The sequence below is a fragment of the Colobus angolensis genome, unplaced genomic scaffold, assembly GCF_000951035.1.
Source record: "Colobus angolensis palliatus isolate OR3802 unplaced genomic scaffold, Cang.pa_1.0 Scaffold149, whole genome shotgun sequence".
Taxonomy (NCBI): domain Eukaryota; kingdom Metazoa; phylum Chordata; class Mammalia; order Primates; family Cercopithecidae; genus Colobus; species Colobus angolensis.
In genome coordinates this window covers 3,161,076-3,186,244 of record NW_012114588.1, presented here as the reverse complement: position 1 = coordinate 3,186,244, position 25,169 = coordinate 3,161,076, and the positions used below count along the sequence as shown (strand labels likewise).

General features: G+C 51.3%; 2 protein-coding genes and 1 long non-coding RNA gene across 6 annotated transcripts in view; 1 reads left to right on the top strand and 2 right to left on the bottom strand.

Annotated features, from left to right (window-relative positions):
- Nucleotides 1-8,639: 8,639 nt before the first annotated feature.
- Nucleotides 8,640-10,887, bottom strand: LOC105507368. Its single transcript, XR_001001083.1, has 3 exons — nt 10,671-10,887; nt 10,359-10,594; nt 8,640-9,283 (listed from the first exon to the last, which is right to left on the bottom strand). It is a non-coding gene; the product is annotated as an uncharacterized LOC105507368 (long non-coding RNA).
- Nucleotides 8,939-10,728, top strand: NPPA (natriuretic peptide A). 2 transcript variants are annotated; one of them, XM_011935824.1, is made up of 3 exons: nt 8,939-9,155; nt 9,278-9,604; nt 10,423-10,728. In XM_011935824.1, the coding sequence occupies exons 1-3, from the start codon at nt 9,033-9,035 to the stop codon at nt 10,432-10,434; spliced, it is 462 nt and encodes a 153-aa protein (XP_011791214.1). In that variant the 5' UTR covers nt 8,939-9,032; the 3' UTR covers nt 10,435-10,728. The 2 variants fall into 2 exon arrangements, with proteins under 2 accessions (XP_011791214.1, XP_011791213.1); XM_011935823.1 differs by lacking the exon at nt 10,423-10,728 and having other exon boundaries at nt 9,278-9,791.
- Nucleotides 10,888-13,288: 2,401 nt separating the features above from the next.
- CLCN6 (chloride channel, voltage-sensitive 6) overlaps nt 13,289-25,169 on the bottom strand; it is a 39,105-nt gene continuing 27,224 nt past the window's right edge. For 2 of the 3 annotated variants that reach the window (XM_011935825.1, XM_011935826.1), the window contains 10 exons: nt 22,925-23,048; nt 22,551-22,704; nt 22,199-22,358; nt 22,006-22,112; nt 20,460-20,646; nt 19,486-19,643; nt 19,143-19,299; nt 18,198-18,305; nt 17,980-18,105; nt 13,289-16,263 (listed from right to left, as the gene is read on the bottom strand). In XM_011935825.1, coding sequence (XP_011791215.1) covers nt 16,183-16,263; nt 17,980-18,105; nt 18,198-18,305; nt 19,143-19,299; nt 19,486-19,643; nt 20,460-20,646; nt 22,006-22,112; nt 22,199-22,358; nt 22,551-22,704; nt 22,925-23,048 — 1,362 coding nt within the window. In that variant the 3' untranslated portion in view covers nt 13,289-16,182. Of the gene's footprint in view, nt 16,264-17,591; nt 18,106-18,197; nt 18,306-19,142; nt 19,300-19,485; nt 19,644-20,459; nt 20,647-22,005; nt 22,113-22,198; nt 22,359-22,550; nt 22,705-22,924; nt 23,049-25,169 lie in introns of those variants that run through there. The other variant, XR_001001084.1, reaches the window with a different exon arrangement.

The window sequence follows — 25,169 nt, the reverse complement described above, 5'->3', positions numbered from 1 at the left end:
CCAGCTACTCGGGAGGCTGAGGCAGGAGAATGGTGTGAACCCGGGAGGCGGAGCTTGCAGTGAGCCGAGATCGTGCCACTGCACTCCAGCCTAGGCGACAGAGAGAGACTCTGTCTCAAAAAAAAAAGAATAGTTAATATTCATAAAGTCTTCATTCATGTACCAGGCACAGTCATATAGTCCTCACAACAACAAAGGAGTTAAAACTTTTTTTTGAGACAGCTCTCACTCTGTCATCCAGGCTGAAGTGCAGTGGTGTGGTCTCGGCTCACTACAACCTCCGACTCCAGGGTTCAAGTGATTCTCTTGCCTCAACCTCCTGAGTAGCTAGGAGTACAGGCATGCACCACCACCCCCAGCTAATTTTTGTATTTTTTGTAGAGATGGGATTTCACCATGTCGGCCAGGCTGGTCTCGAACTCCTGGCCTCAAGTGATCCACCTGCCTCGGCCTCCGGAAGTGCCGGGATTACAGGCATGAACCACCGCGCCTGGCCTGGAGTTAAAACTCTTACATCTCTCATTTTACAGATAGGGAAACCAAGGCACAGAGAGATTATATAACTTTCTCAATGTCATGTAGTTAGCAAGTGACAGAGCCACGATTCGAGGACCCGGAACCCTAACCACTGTCCCACCCAGCTTTTTCCAAGCCAGTGAATCAGGCTTGTGGGTGAGGTGGAGGTCCCCCTCCTAGTGGCGTCACTCAGTTCAACATTTGGGGCCACTGCCTGCTGGTGGCCTTTCCCCTCTGCTCAGGTGATGAGGACACACCCCTCCCAAAATACTCACTCTCCACACTCAGCCAGCACTTTCGAATTGCTGCAGATGACTCTGGCTCATCCATAAATGGGGCTGAGATGGTGGAGGCCGTACATGCCATACATTCTGTTACTTGGGTCCTTTCCCCAAGCAAGGAAAGAGGACCCCAAAGTGACTTGTGAAGGAGCCAAATGTGACAGTTGGAGCTGGGTAGTGGTAGTGGACTTCCTGCTGTACCCAGTGAGTGACATCTCGTCAAGCTCTCCACGTGGTTGGTGTTTGCAGGCAGCTTTGTGGTACATACACCGTCTGCGGATGCCCTTAAAACCAGCCCTCCCTAACCTTTCCCCACGTAGCTGTAGCCATGGCCTTAACCTCCTGGACTCCCTGTCACCAATCTTGTCTCCCAAAGAAGCTGCCAAATGGTTTATCTCCATAGACACTTTTTTTTTTTTTTTTTTTGAGACAGAGTTCTCTGTTGCTCAGGCTAGAGTGCAGTGGCATGAATACAGCTCACTGCAGCCTCAACTTCTCAGGCTCAAGCAATCCTCCCACCTCAGTCTTCCAAGTAGCTGGGACCACAGGCTCATGTATCACACCTAGCTAATATTTTTTTTTTTACTTTTAATTTTTTTTTTTTTTTTGAGATGGAGTCTCGCTGTTACCCAGGCTGGAGTGCAGTGGCCGATCTCAGCTCACTGCAAGTTCCGCCTCCCGGGTTTAAGCCACTCTCCTGCCTCAGCCTCCCAAGTAGCTGGGACTACAGGCGCCCGCCACCTCGCCCGGCTAGTTTTTTGTATTTTTTAGTAGAGACGGGGTTTCACCGTGTTAGCCAGGATGGTCTCGATCTCCTGACCTTGTGATCCGCCTGTCTCGGCCTCCCAAAGTGCTGGGATTACAGGCTTGAGCCACCGTGCCCGGCCTTTAATTTTTTTGTAGAGATGGGGTTTCACCAGGTTGCCCAGGCTGGTGTCAAGCTCCTGGGCTCAAGCAATCCTCCCACCTTGGTCTCCCAAAGTGTTGGGATTACAGGTGAGCCACTGTGCCCAGCCTTACACTTGTTATTTTATTTTTTATTAATTAATTATTTTTTGAGACAGAGTCTTGCCTTGCCGCCCAGGCTGCAGTGCAGTGGCACGACCTTGGCTCCCTGCAACTTCTGCCTCCTGGGTTCGAGCAATTGTCCTGCCTCAGCCTCCTGAGTAGCTGGGACTACAGGCGTGCACCACCACACTTGGCTTTTTTTTTTTTTTTTTTTTTGTATTTTTAGTGGAGACGGGGTTTCACTGTGTTGGCCAGGTTGGTCTTGAACTCCTGACCTCAAATGATCTACCTGCCTCAGCCTCCCAAAGTGCTAGGATTATAGGCATGAACCACGGCACCAGGTCTCTTGTTATTTTAATCTTTCCAGAAAGACATGCTGGTGAAAACAGACCGAGGAGATTTAGTCCGTGGCTTAAGAGCTGGAAGAAGCCTCAATAGAGAGTGAACTGTTTTTTTCAGGTCTCCAGTGTTGAGGTCACACAAGTCAGGACCACACTGGGCCTGAAAGCTTCATCTCATGTCAGTGATTTTGCACCTGGGACAGTCTCAAGGAACACTGAGCCCCTCTCCCTTCCTCTTGCGGCTGTTTTGATCCTTTTAATTTAATTTTATTTTTGTAAGATGGAGTCTCACTCTGTCACCCAGGCTGGAGGACAATGGCGCGATCTCGGCTCACTGCAAACTCTTCCTCTCAAGTTCAAGTGATTCTCTGCCTTAGCCTTCCGAGTAGCTGGGACTATAGGCACCCATCACCATGCCTGGCTACTTTTTTTTTTGTATTTTTAGTGGAGACGAGGTTTCAGCATGTGAGCCAGAAGAGTTTCCATCTCCGCCATGTCCGGCCTCCCAAGTGCTGGGATTACAGGCATGAGCCACCGCGCCCCACCTGCTTTGGCCTTTCTGAGAATGATTTGCGGCAAGGAAAAAAAATGCATTTCTCTTCCGGCAGAGCTGGTTCTGAACCATGTCATGAACTTGGCCGTTTGTCTTTGTTCATGTTGTAGATCTCAGTCTCTCTCTAGGATTTTTCATCCACTGCCTTAGCTTAAATAATCAGTCTTATTCCACCAAGTGATCCATTTCTCCCTCGGAGTCTGGAGCCTGCCCCATACAGCTGCCTGGAGCATTTCTAAAACCAAACTCAGTAACTGCCCTCAGATGCTGGCTCCCACTCTCCTGCCTCTAGCTCTCCTGTCTCGGGCACGGCAGAGGCCCATAGCCCCTGATCTCACTGCTTCAGCACACGTCAATCCTTTCATCCAGCAGCACCACACTTTTCTGCCTAAGAACTTTCTCTGGCAGCCAAAACCAACTCAGCTCCTTGGGGCTGGTTGGAAGTGCTGGGCAATTGACATTGACCTGAGCAGTGTCAACCAGCATCTGACAGGAGTTGGCCTTTTTTTTTTTTTTTTTAATAGAGACAGAGTCTTGCTCTGTCACCAAGGCTGGAGTGCAGTGGCATGATCATAGCTCACTATAACTTCAAACTCTTGGGCTCAAGCGATCTTCCCATGCCAGCCTCCCAAGTAGCTAGGATTACAGGAGTGTGCCGCTATGTCTGGCTAATTAAAATAATTTTTTTTTTTTGCTAGAGATGGAGAGTCTCACTATATTTCCAAGGCTGATTTCGAACTCATGACCTCAAGCAATTCTCCTACCTTAGCCTCCCAAAGTGCTTGGATTACAGGTGTGAGCCACTGCACCTGGCCAGGAGTTGGCATTTAAAGACCCAGCTCATGCCTGGTGCAGCAGCTCATGCCTGTAATCCCAGCACTTTGGGAGGCCGAGGTGGGAGGATAAATTGAATTCAGATGTTCGAGACCAGCCTGGGGCAACAAAGAGAGACCTCGTCTCTACTAAAAATAAAAGAAAAAATATTAGCCGGGTGTGGTGGTAAACATCTGTAGTCCCAGCTACTCAGGAGGCTGAGGTGGGAGGATCACTGAGCCTGGGAAGTCAAGGTTGCAGTGGGCTGAAATTGCCACTTCACTCCAGCCTGGGTGACAGAGGAAGACTCTGTCTCAAAAAAAAAAAAATAACATAAAATAAACCAAAGACCCGTCTCCCTTGAGTCATAGGTGGCACGTGTCTTACACCTGTTCGGAGTTCTCTGTGGGAAGAGCATTAAGCATCTATTACCAGAGGAGGTCACCAACTTCTACTTTTCCTGTGTCACTTTCCCACTCTCTGCTGACATTTCCTGGGCTTGTTTCCGAGATCAGCCACTAATACTGGAATCCCTGTCTCCGGTTCAAGAGAACTTAAACTAAGACACTTCCAAGTAAGTCAACCCTCCTGCAGAGCCCCGCCCTTGACGATTCTCCTGCCTCAGCCTCCCAAGTAGCTGGAACTACAGGTGCACGCCAACATGCCCAGCTAATTTTTGTATTTTTAGTAGAGATGGGGTTTCACCATGTTGGTCAGGCTGGTTTCGAATTCCTGATCTCAAGTGATCCACCCACCTCAGCCTCCCAAAGTGCTGGGATTACAGGCATGAGCCACTGCATTCAGCCAATGTCACCTTACATTTGCTCTCCTTCCTTCTCTATTTGTGTGGGCAGTGCTTTCAGAGATCCCCTAACTCCTGGTCTTCACACCCTCTGTAACCCCCTCCCTTAGACTGTGAGCAAGACCCAGAGACTCACTTCTAAGGGACACAGAACAGTACAACATGAAGAATGGGATGTCACTTCTGAAATTAGTTTACAGAGACTGTGGCTTCTTCCATAACTTCTGTCTGTTTCTCCCCTGACCTTAACAGAAGATAGTTGCATCTCCATGGAGAGACCCATGTGGCAAGAAACTGATGTTTCCACCAGCCACTAGCCAGCGAGAACCTGTGGCTTCTGTCAACAGCTGCAGGAGTGAGCCTGAAAGCACATCCTCCCCCAGCCAACTATTGAGATGACTGCAGTCCCAGCCAATGCCTTAATTGCCCAGGGGCCCCAGGCCAAGCAGGGCCAGATCCCTGATCCACAGAGGCAGTGAGATAATAGATGTGCATTGTGTGAAGTTGCTGAGGTTTGGGGTGACTTGGTTTTTGTTTTGTTTTGTTTTGTTTTTTGTTTTTTTGTTTATTAAAGACAGGGCTCCTTATGTTGCCCAATCTGGTCTCGAACTCCTGAGCTCAAGGGATCTTCCTGCCTCAACCTCCCAAAGTGCTAGTATTACAGGCATGCACCACCATGCCTGGCTTTTGTTTTTTTGAGACAGGTTCTCACTCTGTCACCCAGGCTGGAATGCAATGGCTTGGTCATGGCTCACTGTAGCCTCGATTTCTTGGGCTCTGGTGAACCTCCCACTTCAGTGTCCAGGGTAGCTGCGACGATAGGCACACACCACAGCACCCAGTTAATTTTTTGTGTTTTCAGTAGAGTTGGGGTTTTGCCATATTGCCCAGGGTGGTCTTGAACTCCTGGGTTCAAACGATCCTCCCAGAGTGTTGGAATGACAGGTGTGAGCCACCACACCCAGTCTGGGGTGACTTGTTACCCAGTAGTAGTTAAGTAAAACACCCTCACTTCCTTTCCCCCTCACTCTTGCTTCCCTTGAATAGGAACCCCCACAAAACTTTAGTGAGTGACCTTTCACCTTGAGCTTTGTTTTCTAGGAAAACTGTCCCTAGTGACCTCCATATTAAACCAAAGAAACAAAACATCATTTTCAAAGTTATCAATGGTCATCCTTATATATGTACCAATTTCTCCCAACTGGGGCTTCTGCTTCAGACCGTCTGGGTCCTGCAGAATCATGCCACGAATGTGTTGGGGTTTTCGTACCAGCTCTGCAAGCGGGTGACACTGCACACTCTGGGGCTCCCTGCAGCAGCCCACAGCATCCCCCCGAGAACCGTGAAGCCAAACTCTGGGCTGGAATCTGGCGACACCTGGATTCTGGATTCTCCCACCCATTTGCAGTGCTCTGCAGATGGGACAAAGACGACTTCTTTCCAGTGATAAGGAAATAAAAGGCTTTTGATTTTTCGGCACTGAAGAGGTGGGGATGGGGGTGGGGCTGGCTTTCTGTGCCTGTAATTTTTCTTCTCTCTCACTCCCACAAGCTGCTTCCAACCACCCTATTAAATACCAGATCCCCCTGCACACACCCCTCCAGGCTGAGCGGGAGTATGGAAATGAAGAGAAATTTTATGTCAAGCCGCTTTCCGGTGTGGGCTTTAATAAGATTGGGGGTAATAAGTGCCTTTGAGGATGGTTTGTGTTTTTGCAGCGCTCTGTTAGTGCAGGCGGTGATGCCGGTTCTATTCAAAACGCGCAGCGCAGCACAACTGAATATCCATTTCCTCCCCCCGCAAAAAAAAAAAACCTGGCTAATAGAGACTCCACAGATGACACTCACGTCTCACTTGTTTCACTCTGGAAGAGGAAAAGTGACTTTAACAAAAGGAAGTGGGAAAATTCTGAAATTCTCTTTCTAGAACCTTGGATGGGACTTCCGCTTCTCCTTGGACTGCCTGCAGACTTCAGCAGTGGCTCAGGACAGAGGAGCAGCATCGCCACAGAAGTCCCTGTGATGAACCTATATCAAAGGTTCATCTCAAAGGACATCTCCAGGAGACAGGTGGAGTGACGCACACAGCACCAGCATGCGTTTCCCCCAGCGAGGGTGCTCACTGGATCCTCTTCGCTAATAATAACCCTTCCAACTGAGCAACTACACTGTGAACACATTCCAGGGACTCATCAGGATATGAGAAGTTTTTGCCCTGAAAGCTCCTACTTAGAATTGCAGCCATTTCAGGCTGGGCACAGTGGCTCAGTCCTGTAATCCCAGCATTTTGGGAGGCCAAGGCAGGAGGACTGCTTGAGCCCAAGAGTTTGAAACAGGCCTGAGCAACACAGCAAACCCAGTCTCTATTGGAAAAAAAAAAAAAAAGAATTGCACCATTTCAGATTTCTTTCTTTTTTTTTTTTTTGAGATGGAGTCTCGCTCTATGGCCCAGGCTGGAGTGCAGTGGCGCAATCGCGGCTCACTCTGCTTCCCGGGTTCACGCCATTCTCCTGCCTCAGCCTCCCAAGTAGCTGGGACTACAGGCGCCTGCCACCAGGCCTGGCTATTTTTTTGTATTTTTAGTAGAGACGGGGTTTCACCATGTTGGCCAGGACAGTCTCGATCTCTTGACCTTGTGATCCACTTGCCTCGGCCTCCCAACCATTTCAGATTTCAAGTTGAGCTTGGCTGACTCAAATCAATTGCCAAATCTGTGCCTGTTACTCTTCTTCTCTCTCTCTCCTACAGGCTGCTTCTAAACTTCCCATGAAATATTAGATCCCCCACTATACACATCTCCCAAGGCTTGCCAAAGGGGGTTCCTTTTAGCTTATCTTAGAATAATATCACCCTGGATACCTCTGTGACCTCTGGTCACTTGCTGCCCTGATTTCCAACCTTATGGTTGCACAATGCCCTGTCCACCTGGTCAGTCATGAGGTCAGCACACCTGGGGACAGATCTGGCCATGACAGAGCTGGTCACTCAACACACATTTTCTGAGCTTCTAAGGAGTGGATTAAAACACATTCGGTGTAGAAATAGATCAGGAGAGCAGCCAAACACACACAGACTTGGTGAGTGCACAAAAAAGCTACAGCCCCAGGGGCATGGGGAAGGTGAAGGAGCTCCCTGGGGCATCTGAAAGATGGGAATGGTGGTTTTAATTGGGGAATGCAGCTAAGGGTAAAGAGGCAGCACCCTACGTGAAATAGGCTAGGATGCAGACATCAGTGTCAGACCTGGGGTTCCAGTCCTGGTTCTGCCACTTAGGCACCTAGTGGCCTTGGGCAAGAGGCATAGCCTCTCAGGCTCAGTTCTGTTCCCTTGTAAGCAAGGACAATGCTGTCTGCCACCACCTGGGGATGATGATGAAAATAAAATCATTTCCATAAAGTTCTCAGCACAGTCTTTCTCATCTTACACACAAGGAAAATAAGGCTGCGAAGATGTATGCAACTGGTTTGTTTGGGGCTACAGTGCCAGTCTCTCAGCCCTTCAAATTTAGTGTTTTCCCCCAGTATACATTGCACTGAATGGTAATGGCTAACACTGAGTTCGGTGCTTAGCAAACAGGCCATTCATTAAACATAGACAGACTCGTTGCCTATTATTTCTCTTTTGGGGGCCAGAGAAATTGTGACCTTGGTGGCTCAGTCACTTGCCACTTGCCACGTCCTCAGGGAAGGATGTAGAAGGCATTGAGGGAAACCGACTATACCTCCTTCACCCCCACCTCCCTCCCTTCATCGGCTAAGTTGCCATGGGCACAAGCCCAGGAAGGGCAGGGGGCTGTTACAAACTTCAAACACGAAGAGTCTGAGCATCTGTAAACAGCAAAGGAAGAAACGAAATTCGCTGCGTCCTCTAAGCCTGTCCCCACAGCATGTTGGAGGAGGGTCGCGGGGGACATGGAAGAGGAGGAGCTTTGGAGAGAGGATGCTTGTGCTTCCCCGGCTTTTCTTGGTATTTCTATTTGGGGGTTGGAGATTCATCACATTTGGTTCCTGGCTGACTTCATGTACTAAAAAATAACTCCCTTTTGCCTGACCACGGAGAGGGACGGCCAGGGGTGAGGGCAGCCCTGTCTGAGGCCAGAGTTCTGCCCACGTGGCGGATGAGGCAGGTGTGAGGCCAGTTTGAGCATATGGACCCATTTGTCTTGGGCTGCTGGCTGCCTGCCATTTCCTCCTCTCCACCCTTATTTGGAGGCCCTGATAGCTGAGCCACAAACAAACCAGGGGAGCTGGGCACCAGCCAAGCGTCACCCTCTGTCTCCCCGCATGGGTACCAGCGTCGAGGAGAAAGAATCCTGAGGCATGGTGCTGAGATAACCAAGGACTCTTTTTTACTCTTCTCACACCTTTGAAGTGGAAGCCTCTTGAGTCAAATCAGCAAGAATGCGGCTCTTGCAGCCGAGGGTCTGGGGGGCTGTTGGGGCTGCTCAAGGCAGAGGGGCTGTGACAAGCCCTGCGGGATGATAACTTTAAAAGGGCATCTCCTGCTGGCTTCTCACTTGGCTGCTTTATCGCTGCAAGTGACAGAATGGGGAGGGTTCTGTCTCTCCTGCGTGCTTGGAGAGCTGGGGGGCTATAAAAAGAGGAGGCACTGGGCAGCTGGGAGACAGGGACGGACGCAGGCCAAGACAGGGGAACCAGAGAGGAACCAGAGGGGAGAGACAGAGCAGCAAGCAGTGGATTGCTCCTCGACGACGCCAGCATGAGCTCCTTCTCCACCACCAGCGTGACCTTCCTCCTTTTTCTGGCATTCCAGCTCCCAGGTCAGACCAGAGCTAATCCCATGTACAATGCCGTGTCCAACGCAGACCTGATGGATTTCAAGGTAGGGCCAGGAAAGCGGGTGCAGTCTGGGGCCAGGGGGCTTTCTGATGCTGTGCTCACTCCTCTTGATTTTCTCCAAGTCAATGAGGTTTATCCCTTTCCCTGTATTTTCCTTTTGTAAAGAATTTGCTGGACCATTTGGAAGAAAAGATGCCTTTAGAAGATGAGGTCGTGCCCCCACAAGTGCTCAGTGAGCAGAATGAAGAAGCGGGGGCTGCTCTCAGCCCCCTCCCTGAGGTGCCTCCCTGGACTGGGAACATCATCCCAGCCCAGAGAGCTGGGGGTGCCCTCGGGCAGGGCCCCTGGGACTCCTCCGATCGATCTGCCCTCTTAAAAAGCAAGCTGAGGGCGCTGCTCACTGCCCCTCGGAGCCTGCGGAGATCCAGTTGCTTCGGGGGCAGGATGGACAGGATTGGAGCCCAGAGCGGACTGGGCTGTAACAGCTTCCGGGTAAGAGGAACGGGGGATGGAAATGGGATGGGATGGACACTACTGGGAGACACCCTCAGCAGGAAAGAGACCAATGCAGAAGCTCATTCTCTCTCAAGTTTCTGCCCCAACACCGTGAGTGCCCCATGGGTGTCAGGACATGCCATCTATTGTCCTTAGCTACAGTCTGCTGAGAAAATGCTTAAAAAAAAAAAAAAAAAAAAAAAAAAAAGGCTGGGCACGGTGGCTCACGCCTGTAATCCCAGCACTTTGGGAGGCCAAGGCAGGCAGATCATGAAGTCAAGAGATCGAGACTATCCTGGCCAACATGGTAAAACCCCATCTCTACTAAAAATACAAAAATTAGCTGGGCATGGTGGTGCACGCCTGTAGTCCTAGCTACTCGGGAGGCTGAGGCAGGAGAATCACTTGAACCCAGGAGGCAGAAGTTGCAGTAAGCCGAGATTGTCCCACTGCACTCCAGCCTAGGTGATAGAGTGAGACTCTGTCTCAGGAAAAAAAAAAAAAAAAAGAAGCAACTGCCACTAGCACTGGGAAATTAAAATATTCATAGGGCCAAGTTATCTTTGCATGGCTGATTAGCAGCTCATGTTCCTCCCCAGAATTGCAAGATCCTGAAGGGCTTAAGCGAAATTTACTCTGATGAGTAACTTGCTTATCAATTCGTGAAGCTCAGAGGGTCATCAGGCTGGGGTAGGGGCCGGTGGGAAGCAGGTGGTCAGTAATCAAGTTCAGAGGATGGGCACACTCATACATGAAGCTGACTTTTCCAGGACAGCTAGGTCACCAAGCCAGATACGTCTGTGTTCTCTTTACAGTACCGAAGATAACAGCCAGGGAGCACAAGGAGGGCTGGGCCTTGGGACAGACGGCAAGAGGTTCCTGCCCGCTGGGGTCTCTCCTGCATTCGTGTCATCTCGTTGTCATGGAGTTGTGATCATCCCATCCAAGCTGCAGCTTCCTGTCAACACTTCTCACATCTTACGCTAACTGTAGATAAAGTGGTTTGATGGTGGCTTCCTCGCCTCTTCCACCCCATGCATTAAATTTTAAGGTAGAACCTCACCTGTTATTGAAAGTGGTTTGAAAGTGAATAAACTTCAGCACCGTGGACAGAAGACAAACGCCTGCGTTGGTGTGATTTCTTCTTGGGGAAGAGAATTCAGGCCGATATTCCTTGTCATTTTACTCTTTGTCAGAGAAAAGAATGCTGAGGTTTTCTTCTTCTTTTCATTTCACCCTCCTTTTTTGGTGGGTGGTTGGGGAGGACTCAAATTCCACACTTAATGCTTTTTGGTTACGGGGGTTTTGTTGTTTTTAGGGAGGAACATTCAGAAAATGAGAGTATTAATTAGATTTCCTCTGATACATTTCGAGAGAGTTAGGTGCTACAGTTAAGTTAATGGTACTTTTAGTTTTGAAAAGAGTAGGCAGAGTGTTGAGCTTAAAAGCTGAACAGGCTGGGTGTGGTGGCTCACTCCTGTAATCCCAGCATTTTGGGAGGCCAAGGTGGGCAAATCACTTGAGCCCAGGAGTTCAAGACCAGCCTGAGCAATAGAGACCCCATCTCTACAAAAAAATTTAAAAATTAGCCAGACGTGGTGATGTACACCTGCAGTTCCAGCTATTCAGGAGGCCAAGGTGGGAGGATGGCTTAAGCCTGGGAGGTGGAGGCTGCAGCGAGCTGGTATCGTGCCACTGCACTCCAGCCTGGGTGACAGAATGAGACTTGTCTCAAAAAAATAATGAAAACCGAGCAAAGTGAAGAAAGGTTTGCCATGCAGACAAACTGCGAGTTCATGCACCTTTTGTGTACTAACAAGTATTTGGAAAACAGCCATAGTCTTTGCCTAATTTGGGTCCAAAGGGCCTGGGCTTGTATTTTATTAAGATAAGAGCTGCTGGAGAAGATGCAGGCTTTTTGTATCTGCTCCTGAAAAGGGTATTTGCTCTGAGCACAAAACACCAGGCAATAAATTCACCTTAAACAGAGTAAGCTGTTTTCCCACCTGTTACCCCCAGGGACCCCAACCTCTTCATCAGATTCTATGACACTCTAACACCCCACACTCACACATGCCCCTGTGCCTTTATTTCTGCTGTTCCTTCCACCTGGGGTGTCCTTCCTCCGGTCCTTCCGAGGACATTGTACTGATTCCTTAAGGCTCATATGAACACTTCTTTCCTGATACCTCGTGCCTAGTAACAATGAGTCTCTTGGTAGGCAGTGTTGCACACGTAACCATTGTCATAGCACACAACACGAGTTGCCCATGTGCAATTGCTTGTGTCTACGTCCCTAGACTGCAAGCTCTTTGAGGGCAAATGCCCCTTCGGCACTCTCAGAGTTGACGCCTCATAAATGGTCAAATTGCCTTGGTCTCATCCAGAAATTGGGAAGAGGAAATGAAGTAGCAACTTGCTCCTTGCAGAGGAAAGACGGAAACCCCCAGTGAACTGATGGTAAGGGGTGGAGGTCGGGGGAGAGCCTCATCTAACCACCTCCAATCAAAGTGTTCCCTACTTGGACTTTAAATACCAGGACCAGGGGGCAGAGAATGACAAGGAGAGAGACAGGAGACAGCACTGGCCCAAACCTGGCTCCTGAGGTCTGCGATGGTGATACGGGTTGCTAGGAGGGGAAGCAGCCCATTCCCAAGGTGTCACCGTAACACAGGAAGTTCTCATTGAATGGAACTAACTGAAAAATGACAAAAACACAAGGCAGAAAATGCCCCTGGGACTTACAGAACACGTGGGGATGGGTGCAGGAGCTGAACTGGCTGCGACCACTGATGGAACGGCCACTTCTGTCACTGATGGAATGATGACTTGAAGCAGATCAGACAGAGACAGAGGCCATGCTTGCAAAACCAAAAGCAAGGGAACAAAAAGCAATGGCAGATGGCAGCGACAGAAGCTGGCCACGGGGCTTCACCTCTCCAGACCCACAGCAGTTTCACTTCTTCGGGTTGGATATCAGGGCACACTGTTTGGGGGGCAAATTCCTAAACACCATGAAGAAACAGAATGGGGCCGGGTGCGGTGACTCAAGCCTGTAATCCCAGCACTTTGGGAGGCCGACACGGGCGGATCACGAGGTCAGGAGATCGAGACCATCCTGGCTAACATGGTGAAACCCCGTCTCTACTAAAAAATACAAAAAACTAGCCGGGCGAGGGGCGAGGTGGCGGGCGCCTGTAGTCCCAGCTACTTGGGAGGCTGAGGCAGGAGAATGGCGTAAACCCAGGAGGCGGAGCTTGCAGTGAGCTGAGATCCAGCCACTGCACTCCAGCCTGGACGGCAGAGCGAGACTCCGTCTCAAAAAAAAAAAAAAAAAAAAAGAAACAGAATGGACTCCCCATCTGCTGCTCCGGGATGCGACTCTAGCAGGAGGAGATGGTTTCCAGAGAGGATCAGGAAGAGTGTTCACCTGAAGGGAGAAACAGACGTCGGTGACTTCTGCTAAGAGCCACAGGATGAAATCCGTTCCTGTTCAGGTCGCTGCCTAGTCCAGAGAAGTGGGCCCCATGAATGAAGAGCCCCACTGCCCAGCTGCACAGGGAGCTCTGAGACTCGAAAACTATGTCCCAGTGTAATTTTCACACATCAGAAAGAGGGGGAGTAAAACACAACCCAACTCTCCCTTGAAAGAAAGAGCAGCATGGAGACACAAGGCTAAAGGAGACAGAAGACATTTTATTCTGACATGTTAGGGTTACAATGAGAACTCCCAAGTGCCAAAGGTTCAAATAAAAATAGCATTTTACAAATTAAAAAAAATACAATTTATATACACAGTGGAATTAGCTAACATCATACAAACAGTGCAAACAGAAAAAAGGAAGCTGACTGCGGCAATGGCCAAGGTCTGCAGAGCCGTGGGGCAATACAGCACATCAATACTGCAGGGCTGGCGAGGCCACTTTGGGCCTCTCGAAAGGCTTTCCTGTCACCCAGGGTCATATCAGTGCATAATTCTGCATCACAAATGCCATACAGTGGACTGGGTCCAGAAAGTGTCCCTTCCAGCTGGGAACTGTTAAGTTAATCAAGGTCAGCAGCAAATCATCCCTCAGCACAAGGTCCCACAGCCAGGGCCGGGGACCCACTGGCCCCACTCCCTGATCACCTCGCCTAGGAGCCATGGAACACGGAGCTGGAGACGAAACACAAACACCACCTCTGGCCACCCGCAGGCTCCCCATCCACGGATCTGCCTTACTGAGGCGCCTGATCGCTGGGCGGTGGGGCGGCTAACGGGTGAGGTGCTGAAAAGGTTGGTTTCTAATGGACAGAAATGGAAGGAGCGAGGCTCACAGTTGATTTGTCACGAGTGGAGAAGTTGTTGTCTTTGGGCTTATCTGGAAAGGGCAGATGCAGAGAGAGGAGAACAGGAAACCACATGCCTCTGCATGGGGCTGGGTTTGGGGCCTCCTTGGCAGCCGTCCAGTCAGTTTACGGGAGGGAGGTATTCGCATTCTACTGTCTATCTCTGGGCTAAACTGATGGGAACAAAATATCTGGTGACTTAAACACAACAGGATGTGCACGAGGGATGAATTCCAGCAACATTCACCAGGGCAGCCTCGAGGCAGGCAGCTGCTGATCCAGCCCTCGAGAGGCCGGGGTCCTCCTGCAGGGCATTAGCTCTGCCAGCTCCAGGAAGGGGCGGGGAGAAGGGATGATGCGTCTGTGACAGGTGATCACACTATTCTCCTGACTTGGACAACTGGCTTCCTTCTTAATAAAAGGAAGAAATAACGTGCTCAAGCTCTGAACACTGCCATAAAACACAGCGGCAGCTGGCCAAAGAGTCACATTTAAGTAAGAATTGCCTTTTGGGTCCTTGTGATGTCCTGCACTATTTCCTGGGAGTATCATCCCCGTTTCACAAGCTGGGTGCATTCTGGGAAGCAGAAACATTTAGAAGTCAAAGCAATTTTGGTCAGAGTGGTAAGAAAATGGGGAAAATGGAGGGGCCACAGTCAGCTGGAAAAGACCTCGAAGCAGCCCTGTCTCTGGAGTGGAATTACTCCCCAGAGTGTGCTGAGTGTAAGATCTGGACCGGCAGAGCCAGGACTGATGCCCACCCCAGGGTGAAAGGCAGCCTTGGCCAAGGAGGTCGCCCAGGGCTGGGCCTGAGAGAGCTGTGCTGCCGGGGCGGGGTGCCGAGGCTCGTGGGCAACCTCCACAGTTTTGAAAAAAGCTAAACGTAAATGAAGGCCATCTCGAGCCAAAGCACGCCTGCCCAGGGATGTCTGCTGGAACTGAGATGCCATGGAGAAGGTGGGGGAAGATAAGTGCAAATACCCGATGCCCAGATGCTCACTTTGGGTGCCTAGTCAGAGGGTGCCAGCCGGCCTGGAGAATGATGTCACTGAACGATGGGGTGGTTCCCATGCTTCACGCGAAACCCTCAGGCATGTGCTGGCAGGAAGCATCCTCCCCACGCACCCTCCCCGCGGCGCGGGAGGCCCTCCTGAAGGGCCTCTGTATGTAAGCTTGGGACGGCGAGTGCAGGGGAGAGAGAGGTGTTTGTGAAGGGCAGACACCCTCTTCCTCGAATAGGCCATCTGCTTTATCACAGCACGCACCTTTCAGTGGTCACTGGCTCAGAAGTGCTTCCTTTCTACCTTGGGAAAAAATGGTACCATTCCCCAGAGTTCAGTGAAGCTGCTTTATCTAGGAGTGCCCTGCTTTCAGCTAACTTTGGTGGGTGATGCCAAGATCCTCTGAGCTCTGCCTGCTTCAGCAGGAAGACAGAGATCAAAACATAAGGACATGAAAAGGGTCTGGGTAGCAACGTGTTACTGGGAGGCTGGGAATAACCTGCAGATGGAGAGAATGCTGAAATGTTAAGAACTAGGGTAGATGTAAATCTGATCCTATTATCAGATTGACCATCGGGGGTTATTAGTGTGATTTGAATGCTTTGTATTTCTGGTGGGTGGTGGTTGTAAGGAGAGTCAAACCACAGGGGCAGGACCAGAGCCTCGGCTCACACACAGGAGCGCAGTGTTTCCCTTAAACAAACCAGCGAGGAGTCCGTGTTCGGAGTCCCAAGCAAGGGAAGGCCTCTCTGAAATATGGAGAATTTTCTCAGTGCCCAATTCCTAAATCTAGTCATGAACTGAATGTTGTCACTGGCGTCTCCCCAGCTTTTGCCTTGGCCAAGTCCCTCTCACACATTTAAGGCAACAGCCGGGTTCTCTAGGAAAGTAGCGAAGACGGCCAGGAACACGGCTCGGAGTTCAGCCCGGGGCCCGCCTGATTCCACCTCTGCTTCTGGCTCTGGTGGGGGCCAGGGGTTGGCCTGTGCCAACACTGGAGGGTGGGAACACAGGGAGCAGGAAGTGGGAAGATCCTTGCTGGGGAAGTCAGAATCTAAGTCCAAGCTCTGACGGTTCAAAACCACCCCCAGGACCTCTGACCAGCAAGGTGTCCGATGACTCCAGGCTTTCTGAGTGGGTGACTGGGAATCTTCCATGCCCCGGAACAGCCCCAGCCAACTGTGCCAGCCGGAGCGAGCATAAGCTGCCTCCCCAGGCAGCCCCGGGAGAGGGCGGGCTGGGCCGTCAGATGGTCTGGTAGTGCTGCCTCAGCCGGGCCTGCAGAAATTCAGAGGTCAGGTTGTGCCGTGTGACGATCCCGACGATCTAGGGCAATGAGAAGAAGGCCCGAGTCACCTTCAGGGTAAAACCCGCTGGTAAGAAGAGGAGTGAGAGGAGCCGCCCTGTTAGTTTGTCACAGAATGCAGAGGCCTGGACAGTGCAGAGCCAGACACAGCTTGACTGGGATAAACAGACAACGAAGGCTCACACACTGGAGGCTGAGGGAACAAGGTTAGCTCCAAAAAGGGCTTGGGCCAGCTGGCATCTGAACTAAAATGTCCTTCCACAGGGCACATTCTCAGCGCTCAGCTCCCATCATGACCAGCCTGCTTCACAGATGTGCAAGTGGTGGAGCCCCTGAAGTCTCCTGAGATTGTGACCCCTGCCACACACCATACTCCCCACCTTGCAAAGTGACCTACGGGAGTCATTTGTTACAGGTCATGACAGTGGTTCCCACGTGTCACTGTTGTTGGGAACTCCAAAGTCACGTCGTAAACTATGTTAGGACTCTGTCAGCGTAGCTGGCAACTACATTTCAAGGGACATGAGTTAACCCACTGTAACAAAACCTGCGTAAGTATGCACTGTGCATGCCAGGGTCGTGCCACGCGGAAGACTGAGTTCAGGTGCGGTGGCTCACACCTGTAATCCCAGCACATTGGGAGGCCGAGGCAGGTGAATCACTCGAGCTCAGGAGATTCACAAATTAGCTGAGGCATGGTGGCACACGCCTGTGGTCCCAGCTACTCAGGAGGCTGAGGTGGGAGGACTACTTGAGCCTAGAAGGATGAGGCTGCAGTGAGTCGAGATCTTGCCACTGCACTCCAGCCTGGGTGACAGAGTGAGACCCTGTCTCAAAACAGCAGCAACAACAACAAAAGACTGAGAGTGGCCCTGAAAAGTTACCACGGCTACCGCTACAGGGTAGGGACGAGGGTTTGGTTTTTGTTTTCTGCTCATGTGTTTTTTTTTTTTTTTTTTTGAGGCGGAGTCTCGCTCCGTCCCCCAGACCGGAGTGCAGTGGCCGGATCTCAGCTCACTGCAAGCTCCGCCTCCCTGGTTTGCGCCATTCTCCTGCCTCAGCCTCCCGAGTAGCTGGGACTACAGGCGCCCGCTACCGCGCCCGGCTAGTTTTTTTTTTTTTTTTTATTTTTTAGTAGAGACGGGGTTTCACCATGTTAGCCAGGATGGTCTCGATCTCCTGACCTCGTGATCCGCCCGTCTCGGCCTCCCAAAGTGCTGGGATTACAGGCTTGAGCCACCGCGCCCGGCCACTCATATGTGTTTTTATATTTTCCTACAATGAAGTATTTGTGTAACAAGAAAATAATGAAGTTCTAAAAAGAAAAAAAGGAAAGTCCGCAGCAATCATTACTAGGTGTTTTATATCTTTGTAAAACTCAAAGTACTTTGCTTGAAATTCTCTCATCTAATGTGCGAATCCCCACACAGGTGGAGAACCAAGGAACACAAGTGGTCCGGAGGGAAGAGCAGCATTTCCGGAGGAAGACACAGCGTGGGGGAGGCAGGGCTCCGGCCGGAAAGGACGGCCAGTGGGACGCTGGTGCCATCTGCTGGCAGGCAGGGGAAAGGGTCCTGAGTGTGCAGAAGCCGAGCAGGGTTCAAAGCCAGTGTTGGGCCACCGTCTCCCCTCCTGGTGGGATGCCTACATTTCTGGTGAGAAGCCTGGGGGCACAAACAGCACCTGGCCGGGGGATCCTTTCTCAAAGGTGGGGGCAGGGCCAGGGCCTCACTCACCTCTCCCACGGCATTCACCACGGGCAGGTGGCGCAGGCCCATCGTTCTGAACAGGTTGAAGACTTGGGAGACGTGGGTGTTGGGCGAGACGGTGAAAGGCGAAGGGTTCATGTATGGGGTGACATCCTGCAAAGAGACCGTGTGTCACTGGCTGCCTGAGACGCCAACGACGTGAAGAGGAAGCTCCACATGGGACAGGCCAGGGTGGCCCTTCTCACCACGATCATGCGCGGGTTCAGCAGCGTCAGGTCCAGGTCGTGGATGTCGGGGTACCGCGGGTAGTCCTCAGCCATCTCGGCGTAGGAGAGGCGCGGCTGGCTGGCGCTCTGTAATTCCAACCCAGACACCGTCCGTGCTCGGGCAGCAGTGGCCAGCGGGGTCACCTGAGAGCCCCTTCCCTTGATGCCTGAATATGCCCAGCTCTGGGCTGCTGAGGCAGGTGGCACAACAGCAGCAGGCGCTCCAGAGTAAGAGCTCTCCAGTCAAACCCAGTCCTTGGCCAAGTCCTAGCTGTGGCACCCTGGGCCGTCCCCTGATCTCTCTGCACTCCCTTTCTTCCTGATTCATGAGACCCAAATGGCTTATTTGGAAGTTTAAGTGAGAAAGTGCTAAGTAAAGTGGCTGGGGGGTAAATGTGTCCCCCCACCGAAAGATATGGCCAAGTCCTAAGCCCTAGTACCTATGAATGCGACCTTTCTGCAAACAGGGTCTCTGCAGATGTGACCAAGTTCAGATAAGCCCATGTTGGATTAGGATGGGCCCCAAATCCAGTGACAAGTGTCCTTAAGGAAAGGAGAGAAGATACACAGAACGCCTTGTGACGACAGTGGCGAGGATGGAGGCTGCATTCAGAGTCAGGAGCAACAAGGACTGCAGGCAACTCCCATGAGCTAGGAAGGGGCAAGGACAGCACCTCTCCCAGAGCCAGGGAGCGCTGCCTGGTGACACCTGGATTTTGTACTTCTGGCCTTGAACTAGGAAGGAATAAACCGCTGTTGTTTCTCGCCACCCGGCTGTGGCAACTCCTCCCCTAAGTCCACTCTGCACTTCTTGCCTTGCATTCAGCTTCCCCTATGGCACTGTTTACGGCCTGCTGGGCAGCGCCCAACCCCTCAAGCTTCATCAGGCCTGGCCTGGCTGATTTCTGCCTTGGAGAGACTTACCGACTGGCTTTCAGAGTAACAAACTCCTCGGACAAGCAGGGTGACAAGCTGCGACCGAAGGATCAGGCCGTGGAAGGTCAGAGGGCGGAAGCGCTCCTCCATGGTCCAGTCTTCACTCGGGGACTGGTCAGGGTATAGGTTGGGGTAGGGAGTGTATCTGTTACACAAAAACCAGATGCTGCCTGGGATACCCTCAGCGGGAGCGCTTCTGAGCCATGTCCCCAGCCTGCTCCCCATCCAACTTTCCCAGGAAACTCAGGAGCCACCTCACGACATCTGAGCCAAGGGCTGACCCCGCCGCCATGTAGCCCTGTGGGCAGCAGGGACCGCGCCCGGCTCTCACCTCCTCTCCAACATCTGCTGCAGCAGGTCCTCCTTCTCAGCCGGCTCCTCAGAGGCAATGTGCTCATCACACATGTTCCGCAGCTCGCTGGAGGGGTAGGACTTCATGGACTGGCTCCGTTTGCGCTGCTCACCGGCCCGGGTAAGGATGCTGGATTTCTGTGGGTGGGGAGAACATAGGCTACTGCATGTGGGCAAACGAACACAGCAGCACTGATGGAGCTTGAGGATTTGGGTGACAGGGAGGGTCACAGGCACATCCAGATGCAGGAACTTAAAGGGGCTGAGGTTCAAAGAAGTGGCTTGGGCTGGTGGTTCAAAGGAGCCTGAACCCTAGGACCTGGCTGCAGCCTCTGTGGTTTCCTTTCATCTGGGAAGAGCAGCCTGATTCTCCAGAGGGGAACAACATCCTGTCTTGATAGAACTGCCAATCAACATGCCTGCCCCCAAAGCCAAGGAGTGGCACACGACCCAAGTGAGGCAACGGGATGCCCCCTCTCCTTGGATTCTGAATCGGATTCAAGAGGAACCCAGGGCCAGTGCTCCTACCTCCTGGTACCCGAGGGGTGTCTGCTAGACCCTTCACCTGGTCCCCACAGCACATGGGTTCTGGTCCTTCAGCTTTCTCAGCTCTCCTGAGCTTTCCTGTGGATTTCCTTCTCTTTCTTAAGTAGGTCCAAGTCCATTTCTGTTGCTGGCATCTCTAGAACTTATCCTGATACTCTCACACGTAAATAATAAACCATGAAAGCTGCTGACTTGAAAAACAGATCTATCCATATGCTCACTGCGGCAGGAACGCACACACGTCTTCATGGCCTGATAAAAGCTGCCCCTGCTGTCAAATCTACTCTCCCTGTTGCATGTGATGAGAACGCGCCAACTTCCCGAGAGCTGGTTGGGCAAAGCACTAAGCCGCGTGAGACAGGACCACTTGTCTCTCACCCACCTTTCCTCTCATGCCGTTTTCTTTACCTTGAACTTGATATTGTTGCTGATGAGCTGGTTGCCCTTCATGAACTCCTTCTCGTTGCCGCGGTTCTCTGTGACCACCGGGAAGGCGTGGTGGACCGTGGTGCGCAGGATGCTCACCAGAGACTGGATGCGGGTGTGCGGGTAGACGTAGGTCAGGTTGGGCTCCATGATGTCGCTGGCTCTCAGCCTGGAGGAGGAGGGCAAGTCATCCAGCCTCATGACAGCGCCCGCAGGCCCCTGGGAGTAAGTTGTGCTGGCTCTCCAGCCCTGCTTAGACCACACAGGAAGCTCTCTTCTGAACTGCTCCAGCCCTCCCTCAAACCCAATGCATTCCTTTGTACTTCTATCCCCCTACACATGCTGTTCCCCACGCCTGGAATGTCCTTCCCTGCTGTGCCAGGCTGATGGGCTCTGGCTCATCCCTCAGCTCAACAGCAGCAACCCCTCACCAGGAAGTCCTGCTGCTGGTCCACGGGTTGGCCAGGCCCTCCTCGGTGCCCTGCAGCACACTCCACATACTGCCCCTGAACTGCTAATTGTGCTACAGCATTTACCACAACGTCTGAGCCGGGTGCAGTGGCTCACACCTGTAATCCCAGCACTCTGGGAGGCCAAGGCCAGCGGATTGCTTGAGCCCAGAAGTTCGAGATCAGCCTGGGCAACACAGCAAAACCCCATTTCTATAAAAAACGTTACAAAGTAGCTAGGTGTGGTGGCACGTGCCTGTGATCCCAGCTACTCAGGAGGCTGAGGTGGCAGGATCGCTTGAGTCTGGGAGGCGTAGGTTGCAGTGAGCTATAATCATGCCACTGTACTCCAGCCTAGGTGACAGAGTGAGATCCTGTCTCAAAAAAAAAAAAATAATAATAATAATAATAAAAATAAAAACAGCACTTGGGTCCCCCTTTAGATCAGGGCATAGCAAACTGTTGCCCACCGATCAAGTCCATCGTGCTCATTGCTTTCCTGCTGCAATGGCAGAGTCGAGTAGTCGTGACAGAGACCATACGGCCCGGAAAGCTGAAAATAACCTCCTGTCTGGCCTCCCACAGAAACAGCTTGCTGGCCCCCGTGTTATCCCGTAAGGGCCTTGCCTGCTGTCTAGACATAGGAAGCCCAGGTACCTGTGGATTAGCAGGTGGGTTATGAGGTGATTATGCCCAGAACAATCATGGCTAGCAGCAGGGCATTCTGGTGGGCACATGTGAAACAGGCTATTCTCACTCCTGGGGCTTGGCATACCCTTAAACATTCAATCACATCACGAACTTGATCCAGAGACCTCACCTCATATCCAACCAGAATGCCATGGAAGCCAAACCACCACGAAGAGGCCCTGCCCAGTGCAGTCCCCGTGTCCCCTGCCCTGTCCTCGCAGCCCCCAGCCCATGGGCTGCTCCACATTCTCACACATGCTTAGGAATGGGTGTGCTGCTTCTCTGAGCCCAAGAAAAGTGAGTTACTGTTTCCTACCCTAATATCAACATTTTAGGCCTTAGAGCTAATACATTCTGAAACTAGGACACGAGCAAAATCATGGCCTTACTTGTCCATTTCCACCTCTGTCTCCCACTCCAGAAGCGGCACGCCTCGCAGGCCCACGTGGATATCATAAATGCCCTTATTGAAAAAGTCCCCTGTCCATTTGGCCACCTGAAACACAAAGCAAAGGCCTAAAAATAGGTCCTGTCGGGTGAACGTGGCCCTGAGTCTGACAGGCCTGGAGGGCGTGTGCTCACCATCAGTGTGACCATGATGGGAAGCCCGTAGGTGATTTCGTTCGTGGACTCGATCAGGATGACCGTGAGGCTGATGGTCATGCGGACAACCCCGCCCAAGAAAGCCGCTGCACCAATCAGGGCAAAGGTCCCTGAATAGATGTGGCCCAATCCAATGTAGCTAGTGAAGGAGAACACCGAGAACATGGCTTTGAACCACACTGACAGGCTGTGGGGGGACCTACAGCTCCCACTCTTGTGCCTATGCACATACGTGCATGCATGGGCACACACACATGAATGCATGCACACACACGCGCACACACGCATACACACACGTGCACACACACGCACATGCACGCACACAGAGTACCTTTTTAGGACATTGGCAACTAAACGTCCAAAAGCAGCTCCACACAGTAGAGAAGGCACAAAAAGGCCACTTGGAACAGAAACGCCGTAAGTCCAACATGCAAGCAAGAAATAGAGAATGAAGAACAAGGCCAGAGTGATGGGGCTGAAAGTGCCTGCAAGGGAAGAGCCAACCTGAGTCTCACCACCAGATGCCTGCCAGGGCCCGACCACACCCCATGCCAGTTCCCCTTCCAACACTGCAGGCGGAAACTAATCTTTTGTCTGGGTGGGCATTACAAAGAAGTCCTGGTCTTGCTCGGAATGAAGGGCAAGCCTGGCTGTGTCTCAGATGACACCAATCGCCCAGGAATGGGCTGCAGTGCAGACACCCACCGTCCTGGTGGAAGAGCTGGAGGATGGCAGACTCCTGAGGGTTGAAGAAGAGTGTGGCCATGTCATTGTAGGTATCATTGGGACAAAAAAATGTCTTGATACTTGAATTCACATCTTCTGTGACCTAAGAAGAAGGAATCAGAAAATCAGTACAAAGACACCTGACTTTGAGTCTTCCAGTGGGATGTCTCCATCCGGGTCCAAAACAGGTGGCTGCACAGCCAATCAAACAGGCCAAAAACTGACCTCTACCAATGGCAGCCACACGGGCAAGTGTATTCTTTACATTCTGAATGCACAGATGAAAGAATCGGGATGAGGGCCTTTGTTCATCCACACTCATGATGAAAATGTCACTATGGCCGTGATTCACCGTGAATTTGGCTCTGCTTCCTCTCCCGGTGCTAACTTTCTAGGTGATGCTGCTAGAAGCCTGGCCCGAGAGCCCTAGGACTGGGGAAGATGAGGCAGGTGACAGCCGGTGACTGGGAATTGACAGGTATCTGGGGAGGAAAATCCAGGGCACTGCTTGACCGAAAGCCCCAACTCTGGTTCCAAATAGAAAAAGTCTTCGATTTTGGGGCAATTTGCTACAAAAAAAAAAAAAAAGCGCCCGAATTTGCTGCAAAAGAAAACCCACCTCCACGATGCCTGGAGAGCAGACCCAGTCCTCCAGGCTGCCTCTCCTCCTAAACCCCATCTGGGGAGCAGAACCCAAGCAGAAAAAGAGATGATTTCTACTTCTACACATTTTAGACCTCATTTGCTTGCCATCATTCTGTGTGGGAAGATGGGATCCTTGCCGGAGGGCAAGGGTGTTTCAAGTATGCTGTTTTATTTTCTAGTTGACAGTGTACAACAATACAAGGTTGTACTTCACACCTATCACTGTGCATGTAAATAGGGAGTGTTATTACAAAGGTTAATCAAGGCTATGGGTTTCTTCTGGATGACATTTATTGATGACGCTGTGGAGATGCCCTTATGCGGACGTGATAACAATACCAGGGGGTGGTTTGTATGACCCCGCCAGGTGAAATGGGTCGGGCAATACAGAGAGATGCAGGCTGTGGCGGAAACAGTAGGGCACTGCTGACTGGCAGCACCTGGCACAGGTGAGCCGTGTGCAGAGCGTCAGCGTTGTGGAGTGCATGGGGGATGAGCTCAGTTGACGGCTTCATAACAGACACATGCAGTGCTTCCCAAACTGTCTGGAGGAAGTTCAGTCCTGAAGGCTTTCCGGAAAGAGTCTTGTGGTCAACTGCATTGAGAAACATCCTAGCAATTCTTGGAAATCAGTGTGTCTGCTAAAAGCTGAGCACAGGCTCTAAAATCAGATGGCTTTGTCTCTAACTCTGCCACTTTCGAACGACCTTGAGAAGGATATTTCATTTTGTGACAGTTTCCTCACCTATAAAATGGTAACAACACCTACCCTCTCACTATATATGACTAGCTGAAGGTTTCTGGTCAAGACCACACTGTGCCTCAGCTTCCCTAGCTGTAAAATGGGGGCACAACTACTGGCCAGCACAGTGCTAGTAAGGAGTAAATGAAATCATATAAAGTGCTCAGTGAAACATCTGGTACACAATAAAGACACCAAACATTTATGACACTTACGGGAATAAGGTCCCAGAAGTTCTGTAATAAAGGAATGTATTTAGGTTGGGTGCTGTGGCTTGCGCCTGTAATTCTAGCACTTCGGGAGGCCAAAACAGGAGATCGTTTTAGGCCAGAAGTTCAAGACCAGCCTGGGTAACACAGTGAGATCCTGTCTCTATAAAAATAAGCTGGATGTGGTGGCATGCACCTGTAGTCCCAGCTACTTGGGAGGCTGAGATGGGAGGATCGCTTGAGCCCAGGAGTCTGAGGTTACAGTAAGCTACGATCACACCACTGTACTCCAGCCTGGGTGACAGAGTGAGATCCTGTCTCTAAAAAGATGAAGAAGCACATTTAATTCTTAGCACATTTGACCATAGAATCGTGTTTTGTATGCTTTAAATCACATGCATCAAGGTATCCGTCTGCTAACAAGCTGGGCTTGGGAATAACTAGTAACAGGGGTCAGCAAACTTTTCCGTAAAGAGCCAGACAGTAAATATTTTAGAGACTGTCAGTGACATACAGTCTCTGCGGTATATTTTTTTTCCCCCTCAATCCTTTAAAAATATATAAAGGCTGGGCACGGTGGCTCACGCCTATAAATCCAGCACTTTGGGAGGCCAAGGTGGGCGGATCA

Excerpts from the sequence above, each read along its gene's own strand:
- NPPA (XM_011935823.1), top strand. The coding sequence starts at position 9,033 with ATGAGCTCCTTCTCCACCACCAGCGTGACCTTCCTCCTTTTTCTGGCA. Across the intron at positions 9,156-9,277 it reads CAGACCTGATGGATTTCAAG|AATTTGCTGGACCATTTGGA; the intron begins GTAGGGCCAGGA and ends CCTTTTGTAAAG.